General features: G+C 37.8%; 1 protein-coding gene across 3 annotated transcripts in view; it reads right to left on the bottom strand.

Moving 5' to 3' along the window:
* Positions 1-1,576: 1,576 nt before the first annotated feature.
* DENND2C (DENN domain containing 2C) overlaps positions 1,577-12,676 on the bottom strand; it is a 36,621-nt gene continuing 25,521 nt past the window's right edge. For 2 of the 3 annotated variants that reach the window (XM_030869117.3, XM_060287151.2), the window contains 5 exons: positions 9,924-9,965; positions 8,878-8,983; positions 4,402-4,638; positions 4,073-4,159; positions 1,577-2,596 (listed from right to left, as the gene is read on the bottom strand). In XM_030869117.3, the coding sequence (XP_030724977.2) occupies positions 2,565-2,596; positions 4,073-4,159; positions 4,402-4,638; positions 8,878-8,983; positions 9,924-9,965 (504 nt within the window). In that variant the 3' untranslated portion in view covers positions 1,577-2,564. Of the gene's footprint in view, positions 2,597-4,072; positions 4,160-4,401; positions 4,642-8,877; positions 8,984-9,923; positions 9,966-12,676 lie in introns of all 3 variants that reach the window. The other variant, XM_030869115.3, reaches the window with a different exon arrangement.

The following is a 12,676-nucleotide window of genomic DNA, read 5'->3' as shown; positions in this document are numbered from 1 at the left end:
CATCATTCTTCGTTCTCAGCGCCCCGAGGGTCTTTGCACTAAGTGCAGTTCTTTTACAGATTCTGGAAGTGGGCGCTAGTCTCCAATTAAAATTGCGAAGCCTTAGACTCTGCGTAACAAAACGAACCTGATCTCGCCCCCAGCGCGAGATAACCGCCCGCTAATCCCATCTTTTAAAAAGACTGTGATTTCGCATTCAGGGCGTGTATAAAATCCAATCATTTTGCCCTTAGAACTTCTGGTAATAGAATAGTTTCTCATTGCCTCCGACCACTCCTGCTACTGCTGGTGCCCAGTCTCTGGTCCCTGGCTTCCAGTTCCTTTTGACTAAGCAGGGAAAGACCAAATAAGGTAGTCGGACTATATATACCGTGCCCGGTGTGCAAATCTAGACCCCGACTTTGCCAAGAGCCTGGAAATGTTGGCCACTGTAATTAAAGCTTGGTTAGTCTTGGATCGATTATCTTTTACCTACCATTAGATGAATGTGTTAGCTATAGATTTAAGTGAAGTAAAATATCTTTACAGCTTAAACAATTTTATTTCAAATTCTCCAGAAGATCCATTGAATTTTTTGTGTTTATTCATTAAAAGATCTGTAAACATTTTATACAAATTTTCAGCGATTATTTTACAAGTGTGTCCAGAATTTGTAATACTTTACAAACAAATAATAAAACAGACTGAAGAAAAGGAAGCAGCTTCAGATCGCAGGGATAAGACTCCCATCCCTGAAGAAAAGGTCTCCTCACAGAGGGATGTCTGGGATCCACCACAGTAACACCTTATACCCCCGTTTTATAAACACTAAATTCCCAGTTACTAATTGTTCCCTCAGGGTGGGAGTGTTAGAGGAGACCAAATGGGGACATGTCTGGTAAAAGCCCCACTGAGGTAAGCTGCTTAATAAACTTTTTTTTTTTTTAACATAGGCTTAGTTCTATTTTCTTGGCCCACATCTATAGGAATTGAATTATACAGCACCCATCTTAAATGGTGTCTGATTCAGATCCATTCACGCACACCTGAATGGGTTGTAATGACAATACTGCACAAGTTAATAAGTTGTATCATAACACAACTTATAATGCTTTAAGTTTGAATAAATATTTTTTATGCCAGTTAAAGCCATCAGCAGGAGTTGAAGAAAACAAACTGACACTTGCTGTAACATTTATCAATTAGCGTTACACCAATGCTGACAAATTCCTCTTTCATACCACTACTACTACTTTAGATATTATGGGTTGGAGTGATTATGTGGTGTGTGCCCAGGAAATGTCCATATTCTGAGTCCAATTTAACTAGAGCAAAAAGTCCAACATTTCTAGAGGAACCAAAAAAAGTCTCATCTAGACACCTATAGTTTGAAGTCCCTTATTCTCAGAGCTGCAAGTTGACTCTGGTACACTTCAGCTTAAAAAACAAAAACAAAAAAAAAGCTTTTTCAATAACTATAGTCCCACAGAGTTCAAATTTCCATCTGTAGGAATAACCAACTTTCTATGTGTTCATAAACTAATAGTCCTAGCTTCAGTTTAAAGTTATTTAAACTCTGAATTCCATTTTCCTCATTAGTAAAATGCAGATGCAAATATCTCATAAAGTTGATTTAAAGACTAAACAAGATGACATACATACATGTACCATTCATGGCACATGGTGGACACTAAAAAAGAAGGTAGTTCTCATGCCCTTAAAGGACATTTTCCTGTTAGGTATATATTTTTTTCTTTTCTTGTTTTTGGCCATGCCATGCGGCATGTGGAATCTGCATGGGGGATCTTAGTTCTCGGACCAGGGATCAAACCTGTGCCCCTGCAGTGGAAGCATGGAGTCTTAACCACTGGACTGCCAGGGAAGTCCCCCATTAGCTATAATTCCCCGAAGTTTAATGGTGACATGCGTGGGACAAGCTACCCAAGTGCCACACAATGTGGAGGAGGCGCTATAAAATGTCTATTTTTATAAGATACTCAATAACAGTGATAATACATAGGGCTTCCACATAAGTGAGATTCCCCTAGACAGGGCATTAGACCAAAAAAAAAAAAAAAAAAAAAAAAGAGTATAGTCCTTAGCTCAGCTCAAACAGCCCATAGGTTTAAAGCTGCCATGGTATTTCAGTGATGAGAATTATGTGTGAAGGGCTAGTCCTCTACTTCTATCATGCCTCCGTAGTACCTTAAATGCAGCACTTTTCTCATTGTGCTCATCTATGAGCTGTTTTTAAAATGCAACACCATCTCTTTCTTGTAAAAGACAAATGCCTTCATAGACTAAGCTCAAAACACAAAGAATGAGCTCAAGAATCAAAAAGAAAGGCCACTTAAAAAAAATCTGGTGGCAGAATAAAGGGAGCATTGGTTCCAGACTACTCCCAACAATTCTCCAGTGATTACTACAGCAGCAACAGGAGAATCCTCCTCCGAGAACCTGGCCCGCTCTGTAACCTTTCAACTTTCAAGACTTTGTAGAATACTTCAGGGCATCTTGACTCTTGGAAAAATAGTTTCTTTGTCACTTTCTGTTCTATTTAGGATGGAGGCTGTCAATCAAAGATTTCATTTCTTCTGAAGAAATTTCATTTTACTTCCTAAAGGAAAAAAGTAGAGTGAACTCTCATTAGTTCATTTTTATTTATTATACATTATTTGAGGCAAGGGATTAAACCTAGTCATTCAGAACAGCCCAGAAGTAAGCTGCCATCTCAAGCTATCAGTTGATGGTTTTTTTTGTTTTGTTTTGTTTTTTTGCGATACGCGGGCCTCTCACCGTTGTGGCCTCTCCCACTGCAGAGCACAGGCTCCGGACGCACAGGCTCAGCGGCCATGGCTCACGGGCCCAGCCGCTCTGCGGCATGTGGGATCCTCCCGGACTGGGGCACGAACCCGCCTCCCCTGCATCGGCAGGCGGACTCTCAACCACTGCGCCACCAGGGAAGTCCAGTTGATGTGTTTAACCACCAAAAAACCCCAAACCAAACCAAACCAAACACACACACACAAAATCCCCACATTTCTAATTGTAGAGGTAGAAGAGAACTGAGACATCATCTAATCCCATGGTTTTCAAACCTGACTGTAGGTTAAAATCAGCTGTCCTGCTCCCCACAGATTTTGTGGAGCCTGGTGTGGGGTGTGGGGTGGATTTTCTTTTTGTTTTTTCTTTTTCTTGCCGCACCACACAGCTTGCAGGACCTTAGTTCCCTGACCAGGGATCGAACCCATGCCCCTGCATTGGAAGCGTGAAGTCCTGACCACTGGAACGCCAGGAAATTCCCTGGATTTTCATTTAAATTCCCCAGAGATTATAATATTGTAATCAGAGCTGAGAACCACTGATCTAATCTAACACCATGGTATAAAGATGAAATAATAGCCCTAGACACGATTGTCCATGGTCTCTCAGCTAATTAGGGGCTAATTTTAATTAGGGGGGCATATATTTCAAAGACCAATATAAATACCATAGAATACAGGTTCTTCATTGTTTGGGGCTACCACACCACTGTTCTCCTACATCATACTGGATAATTAAAAGTTAAATATAATTGAAAAATCATAAACAACTGTGTTTCCTTGTGAAGAGTAAAATTAGAGACTTGCAGGAAATCCTCTTTTGCCTCAGATGCCCTCTGAACCAGGTATTTTTAACCTGGAGCATATGGATGGGCTTCAAGGGGGTCCATTAACACCCTAAAATTATATGCATAATTTGTTTGTATGCTCCAAGTATATTTTTCTGGGAAAAGGTACAGATTTTAATAAGATTCTTCCAGGGATGTGGCCTAGAAAAGATTAATAATCATGATATGCAGAATTCTTATATCATGAGGGAGCTTCATCTGAGGAAAACAGCCCCATGGACGACTCTGATGGAGAATCCTAACCTCTGAGAAAGACTTTTGTCTTTCTCCAAAACACTTTGGAAATAGGGTCATGGTTTCTGGTCACCCTCCTTGAGGTTATATTGTTGATGTGATGATAAAGCTTTTGTGATGAGGCATGCTTACCGCAAAAGTTTTTTTTTTTTAACTATATTTATCTAACAGGAAAACACAGCAACTTACCAAGAGTCCGCAAAATTCTATTCACTCCACTGGGCTCAGATTCAGGAATTGTTTCCAAATACTGGAGGGCCCGGACCTCAAACAAACCTACAAGAAAAACTCATGTTGATGAAACTGCCATACATTTAAGACTGAAAATCAATTGAATAAAACTCTGTACTCACTACCAATGTACTTCCGTAGCTAAAACAATATCACAAAATAAATGTTTCCCATAATAAACAACTCATAGTGAGCCCTTGTAGCTTTATGCTATTTTTTTATATATTATTTTCAAATCTTTCAAGTACTCACTAAATACAGAGGGAGAACTTTATGATGAAACTGACCTTTCACCCCACTTTTCCGAAGCTCTCGGTCCTGGATGAATCCTGCAAACATCTGAGTTTCCATGAAGAGATCCAGGAAGTGGCGTACACTTCGGGAGGTGTGGGATTTACGGAATGGCTCCCTTTGGAATACACGCTCCCCATGCTCAGTGACAGTCATGCTCAAAGAATAATGTCCCACCAGTTCAACAAAAAACCTGACAAATGCTTCGGACACCAGAGAGTTGAGTGTCACATCTTCTGCAAAATGAACGAAAAAAGAAAGAAGGAGGGAAAAAAATCCCCTAAGTTTTGTGTTTATAGGGACACTGGCTCCAGTTATAAAAGTGACGCCTAGGGGATCATAGATTAAAGGACAGAGAATAAATGTAGGAATCCTCATTCTTAGCTTTCTTGTACTCTTCATGACCTGAAAAAAAGCAAATGGCTTATATCCTTACCTTCATGTTCTTCCCACGCATACTGTGGTCTGCACATCTGTGATTTCACTGTAATGGCTCTTTCAAAGGCCACCAGTGAGAACCAGCCAAATTTAATCTCCTTTTCTATTTTTATCCTCCTTTAAACTCTATGCTGTATTTGTGCTGACCTCCTCCTCATTCCTCTTGTCTCCCACAACTTTATGCTCTCCTGATTTCCTGATTCCTCTCCTGCCTTTAGGACCAAAAACATTGGTTTTGCTCTTGCCTCTTCTTCTTCTTCCTAGGCATGGTCTTTGGACCCCTTCTCTTCAACATTCCTTTCCTTAAAGAGCTAACTGGTATATGCAGAGAGAGCTGGCTTTCTTTGTCAATAATTCTCAACCTCAGATCTCCAGTCCTGATATTTCACCAAAATTCACTTTCTACATTTTCAGGCTACCTATAGGTGATCATCATTTGGCTGTCCCATTAGCAGTTACATTCCATTTGTCTAAAAGTCACCATCTAGGGAATTCCCTGGAGGCCCAGTGGTTAGTACTCTGTGCTCTCACTGCTGAGGGCATGGGTTTGATCCCTGGTCAGGGAACTAAGATGTTGCAAGCTGCCCGGCAAGCCAAAAAAAAAAAAAAAAGTCACCATCTCAGGTCCTTTTGGGAAATTGGTAGACTACAAATCAAATAAACAATACATGCCAAAAACCAAATTCATTATATTTCTCCACCAAATCAGTTTCTCTCTCAACTTTCTCATTTCATATTGCATCACGATTATTCCATAATAAATAATAATGTATTGAGTGCTTTTACAAATTTTAAAATAATCCAGTGAGGTAAGTCTATTATTTCCCTTTTACAGCTGAGGAAACTGAGGCTCAAATCAAAGACATTCTCCAGGGTCCCCTCATCCAGTACCATGGAGAAGCTGCAGGGCTCCCAAGTCAAGTGATTATTAACCACTATAATATAGCACAATGTGTTGCCTTCCAGGTTCCAGGCTGAAACCTCAGGTTCAACTTAGACTCCTCCTTTTCCTCCCATATCAAAATAGTATTCTTTTCCTCACAATGTCTCTTGCTCTTTCCCATGGGCTGACTGGGGATCTGGGACCCAGGTTTAATCAGACTTCTACCATGAAGCAGCTGTATAATAGTGGGCAACTTGCTTTACCTCTCATGGCCTCTCTTTCCATATCTGTATAATGAGGTGGCTGATTAGGCAATTTCTGAGCTCTCTTCCGACATTAACATTTTTATTCTTTTTTTTTTAATTTCATTTTTATTATTTGGCTGCATCAGGTCTTAGCTGTAGCGTGTGGGCTTTTCTCTAGTTCTGGCATGTGGGCTTAGTTGCCCCATAGCATGTGGGATTTTAGTTCCCCAATCAGGGATCGAACCCATGTCCCCTGCATTGGAAAGCAGAATCTTAACCACTGGACCACCAGGGAAGTCCCTACATTTTTATTCTAATCTAGATTTTTGTTATATTTTGTTCAACAGACTTCCTTCTCATCTCTTTCTTTCTGCAGCTGAGAATCCATCACTGCTTTATCATTAACGCTTTTGCCCCACTCTCCCATCGCCTCCAGTTACTGTCCCATCTCTCCTCCAGTTCGCAGCAAAAGATTTCTTGGAAGAGCTGTTTATACCTGTTGTACCTACTTTCTTACACCTAATTCCCTTTCTTTAAAAAATTATGTTTTTCTATAACTTATCTTCCATTCTTTGTTTCTGTTTTAATGAATAACTTTATAGATTCTTGTAATATGTATGAATATTTCTTAAGATCAGGAGTGAGATGACCACACAAGTGCCCACCACAAAGCTTAGAATAGAACATCACGTGTATCTCTGAAGTTCCCTGTGTGATGCTCTCTCAGTGGTGTTCTTCCCCTACTTTGCAATAGAGGGTGACCATTTTTTGTAATTTTGTGTGTATCATTTGCTTTACATTACAGTCTTACCATACACATCCAACACCAACAACATACTGTTAGGTTTTGTATGTCTTTGAACATTATATAAAACATTATATTCTTCTGCAACTTACTGTTTTAATTCAACGTGTTTTTTAAAAAATATTTATTTATTTATTTATTTATTTGGCTGTGTTGGGTCTCAGTTGTGGCACGCCAGATCTTCAAAGTGTGTGTTTTTAAGCTTCTTTTTTTTAAATGCTATATTCTCCTGTCAGTGGACATCTAGGTTGTTTCAGTTTTTGCTATCACATACAATAACACTATAAAAATTATTGTACTTGTTTCCTAGTTATAATGTACAAGAGTTTCTCTGTGTATATATCTAAAATGGAATTGTTGGGTTGCAGGATATGTACACCTTTAATGTTACTAGATGATGCCAAATTGTTTTTCCAAAGGAGTTGAAGTAACTTACACATTCTCATCAACACCTGATACTGTCAGACTTTTAAATTTTTGCCAATATGGTGGGTATAAAATGGTATCTCACTGTGGTTTTAATTTACATTTCCCTGATTTTGATGGGGTTGTATATCTTTTCATATATTGATTGGCCTTTCATGTTTCCTCCTCTATGAAATGACTGTTCATATCTTTCCCCCATTTTCCTCTTGGGTTGTTCATCTTTTTACTTTTAAACTGTAAGAATTTTAAAAACTAAATTCTAGATACTATTCCTTTGTTAGTTATATTTGTTGAAAATGCCTTCATCTAGTTTATAGCTTGTTTTTTATTTCTTTTAGGGTTAGGGAGATTGGGGTTGACATATATACACTATTGATACCATGTATAAAACAGATAACTGATGAGAACCTACTGTATAGCACAGCAAACTACTCAGTGCTCTGTGGTGACATAAATGAGAAGGAAATCCAAAAGAGAGGGGCTATATGTATACATATACCTGATTCACTTTGCTGTACTGTACAAACTAACACAATATTGTAAAGCAACTATACTCCAATAAAAATAAAAACAAAAAAACATAACTGCTTACTCTTTCCTTCATGGAATACTTTCTTCACTCAGTTTCTACAATATCACATACTCCTGGTTTTTCACCTACTTCACTAGCTGCTCCTTTTAGTCTCCTTTGCTGGATCCTTCTCCTCTTCCCAACTACCAAAAGTTGGAAATCTAAGCACATCATCCCCAACCAGGGCTCAATCCTTAAATCTTTTTAATTTTCTCTCTATACTTACTCTATTGGGCTATTTCATCTGTTCCCACAGCTTTAAAATAGCAACTTTTAAATGTATGTCTCTAGCCCAAATCTTTCCTCTGAATCTCAACTTCACGTATGTAAATGCCTACTTGATATCTCCAGCTGAAAGTCTGCCAGGTATTGGATGTCCAATAGGTATCTCAAACTTAATATTAAAAACTGAACTTTTAGTTAGTCCTCTAAACCTTCCCCTTCTCTAATGTTCCCCATTGGTAAACAGCCTTAGTGTTCTCCCCTGTAGAATGGGGATTAAATCATAACACCTGCTTCATAAAGATATTACAAGGATGAAATAAGATGTATGCTAAGTGCTTAAAACAAGGCCTGGCACAGAGTAAGCCACCCATAAAATATTATTCATCCTTTTATTCAACAAATACTTATTGAATACCTATTTACTGAATGCTGTTTAAAGTACTGGAAATAGAAAACAAATAGATGGTCACTGCTCTCATGGAACTTACATTTTAGCACATCAGATGGTGATGAAAGCCATGGAGAAAAATAAGGTCAGGGAGGAGGATAGGACATGCTAAAGGAACAGGAACAATTTTAAACAGGACAGTCAGAAAAGGCCTCACTAAGAAAGTGACATTTGAGCATGGGCCTGCAAGAACAAAGAGCAGGAGCCCTGTGGATATCTAGGGGAATAGCATTCCATACATGGAACTGAGCAAGTGCAAAAGTCCTGAAATAGAAGGGGACTTGGCACAGCTGAGGGTGAGCAAGAAAGCTGACTATAAGCTTACGAAGGCACAGGCAATCTCATACTGCTATTGCATATGCTTTGGCAGGGTGCTGGGCATGTGGTATTTACTGCCTTGACCTTAAATCCTCAGACCAGTTGTCTCATACCTTGTAAAAAATTCTGCTCCTGAGCCAAAATTTCATTTCGTTCTTCCAAAATTTGTATCAGGGCAGCCTGGAGTTTAGGTGGTAGAATTTCATCCTCATCAGATACCTTAAGAGAAGAAATTGAGATTTTCATGAGCTTTGAGAGAGAAAGTCTCAAACATGCCTTATTTAAGTCCCTCAAAGTCCACAGGTAGCTTTGTATATATTATGGCTGAAGAGTCAGTCTCAAGCTTCCTTCCCTACATTGAGCAGAATCCACAAAACTTATGGTGCATACATCTTCATTACATTTAAGAAAAATAAATAATATGCCTTATAAAATTTTCTGGCACTTTCCCACAAAATGTTTCTCATCTCCAAGTCTTATGCTATATTACAAAGATCATCCCCAAATAAATGGTGCTTCACATGTGACGAGCTGACTGATTCTGAAAAAAGACAGTCTTGGGAAACATTCTTTTCACCCTGCCCTCAGTGCTCACAAAACTATATACAGGTTACATACAGAGGGCTGCTCTAAGGCTTTACTAACTCTCCTCTCCACTTCACTATCTAGAATAAGTGACACTTCCTTTCTGCCCCTACTGTATCTTGTATAAGTTTCTATTACACCATTTCTAAAACTTTATGGCTATGTCTGCTCCCTCTCCCCTCCCCTTTAAACTATAAGGCCTGAGAGATCAAACTGAGTATCTTACTCATCTTTAGTTTCTGACTGGCTAACAGAATATCTAGAAATAATTGGTGCTGAATGCTTGTTAAATTTAATTAAATTAGAGACCTATACATCAACCCATAAGACTTGAAGGGAGGGTTACCTCTTTTGAGAATGGCAGTTAATCTGTTTCCTCCTTCCCTAAGTTGGGACAGTGAGCTATGAACCCAAATCAAATTTTTCAGGTCAATCTTGTATGATTGGCCGCAGTGTCAAGTCAAGTATGTGTAGGAACTATAAGTCTTGCCTGAGTCACCTTCTCTAAGTACTTTCACATATTTTCTGGCCAATTATACCCAAACATTACATAATCACCTCCTTTGTCACTCACCTCCTGTAAGAACTTGTCTGCACAGAGATCAACTATCAGCACCTACGGAATAAAGGAGCCAGACAAGTTAAACCAGAGACATTCACAGAGAAATACATTAGACACTGCTAGATCAGGAAGAGTGTTTTGATTCTTTCATGCAAAGGGGAATAGTTTTAAATAAACTTAAAGGTTTATTTGTTTTGTTTCCTTTCTTTTTTTAAAAATTGAAGTATAATTGACTTAAATATTATATTAGTTTCAGGTGTATAAAGTGATTCAATATTATTATACACTAACTTAAAGTGTCAGCCCATTTAAAAGTTAACTCATCAACACAAGTAAAAAGAATTTCAAGTTAAAAAAAAATGATGGCAGCACACCTAGAGATTAAAAGAGACTAAAAAAACCACACCAACCAAATGCACTGCATCGACTTTATTTGGAACTTAATTCAAACTATTAAAAATTTATGAAATAATAAGAGAGCTGAATACTGAATTTTTCTGATATTGAGGAACTGTTATTAAATTTTTTAGGTGTGATAATGGTATTGTGATTATGTTAAAAATGACCTTATAGAAATTCATATTGCAATATTTAGAACTATGAAATTATGTCAGGATATACTTCAAAATATTATGGGAGAGAGGTAGAAGTATGATTGGCCAAAACTTTGTAAGTATTTAAGAAGGGTGATTGGATTTATTTTACTCTCTTGTTTACTTTTACATATGTTTAAGATTTTCCATTATAACAAGTTAAAAAAATAGGTTAATACAAAAATCAGAAGTGTTTCTATACACTAACAATGAAGTGTCTGAAAAATAAATTAAGAAAACAACCCCATTTTCAACTGCACCACAAAGAATAAAATACCTAGGAATAAATTTAAACAAGGAGGTAAAAGATATTTGTGCTGAAAACTATAAGACACTGATGAGAGAAACTGAACAATACACAAATAAATGGAAAGATATTCCATGCTCATGGACTGGAAGAATTAATATTGTTAAAATGTCTAAATTACCCAAAGCAATCTACAGAGTCAGTGCAATCCCTACCAAAATTCCAATGGCAATTTTCACAGAAAGAGAACAAACAATTGTAAAATTTCCATGGAACCACAAAAGACTCCAAATAGCCAAAATGATCTTGAGAAAGAAGAATAAAGGTAGAGACCATCATACCTCCTGATTTCAAACTATATTACAAAGCTATAGTAATCAAAACAGTATGGTACTGGCATAAAACAGACACATGGCTCAATGGAACAGAATAGAGGGTCCATAAATAAACCCCACACATAGTCAATTAACTTTTATTAATTTTTTTAAAATTAATTAATTTATTAATTTGGCTGCACTGGGTCTTAGTTGCATCACATGGGATCTTTAGTTGTGGCATGAGGGATCTAGTTCCCTGACAGGGGTCGAACCCGGGCCCTCTGCATTGGCAGCGCACAGTCTTCACCACTGGACCACCAGGGAAGTCCCAGTCAATTAACTGATGACAAAGGAGCCAAGAATATAAAATGGGGAAAGGACAATCTCTTCAATAAATGGTGTTGGGAAAATTAGATAGCTGCATGCCAAAAAATAAAATTGGAACCCAATCTTACACCATACACAAAAATCAACTCAAAATGGATTAATGACTTAAACATAAGACCTGAAATCATAAAACTCCTAGAAGAAAACACAGGGGGTAGCATCTTTACCTTGGTCTTGGCAATGATTTTTTGGATTTGACACCAAAAGCAAAGGCAACAAAAGCAAAAATAAGCAAGTAGGATTACATCAAATTAAAAAGCTTCTGCACAGCAAAGGAAACCATCAATAAAATATAAAGGAAATGTAAAGAATGGGAGAAAACATTTGCCAATCATATATTGGATAAGGGGTTACTACCCAAAATATATAAAGAACTCATACAACTCAAAAGCAAAAAAAACCCCAAACAATCCAATTAAAAAATAGGCAGAGGAACTGAATAGACATTATTCCAAAGAAGACATACAAATGACTAACAAGCACATGAAAAGGTATTCCACATCAGGGAAATGCAAATCAAAACCACAATGAGATATCATCACCTGTTAGAATGGCTAGCAACAAAAGACAAAAGATAACAAATACTGGCAAGAATGTGGAGAAAAGGGAACTATTGTGCACTCTTTATGGGAATGTAAATTGGTTCAGCCACTATGGAAACAGTAAGGAGGTTCGTCAAAAAATTAAAAATAGAATCAGCACATGATTCAGCAATCCCACTTCTGGACATGAAACCAAAGGAAATAAGATCACTATTTTGAAGAAATAGCTGTACCCCCATGTTCACTGCAGCATTACTTACAAAAGACATGACAATGGAAACAACCTAAATGTCCATCAACAGATGACTAGATGAAGATGTGGTATGTGTGTATGCATACACACACACACAAACACACACACACACACACACACAAATACACACAAACACACAATGGAATATTATTCAGCCATATAAAGAAGAAAATCCTGCCATTGGTGACAACATGGATGCTAAGTGAAATAAGTCAGGCAGAGAAAGACAGATACCACTTACATGTGGAATCTAAAACAAATGAATTCAAAGATACAGAGAACAGATTGGTGGTTGCCAGACATGGGGGTGGGGGATGGATGAAATGGGTGAAGGGGGTCAAAAGGCAAAAATTTCCAGTTATAAGATAAATAAGTTCTGGATATGTAATGTACAGCATGGTGACTACATTTAATAATACTACACTG

The sequence above is a fragment of the Globicephala melas genome, chromosome 1 (genome assembly GCF_963455315.2).
Source record: "Globicephala melas chromosome 1, mGloMel1.2, whole genome shotgun sequence".
Taxonomy (NCBI): Eukaryota; Metazoa; Chordata; class Mammalia; order Artiodactyla; family Delphinidae; genus Globicephala; species Globicephala melas.
The sequence above is the reverse complement of the archived record's forward strand: the minus strand, read 5'-3'. Positions and strand labels throughout refer to the sequence as shown.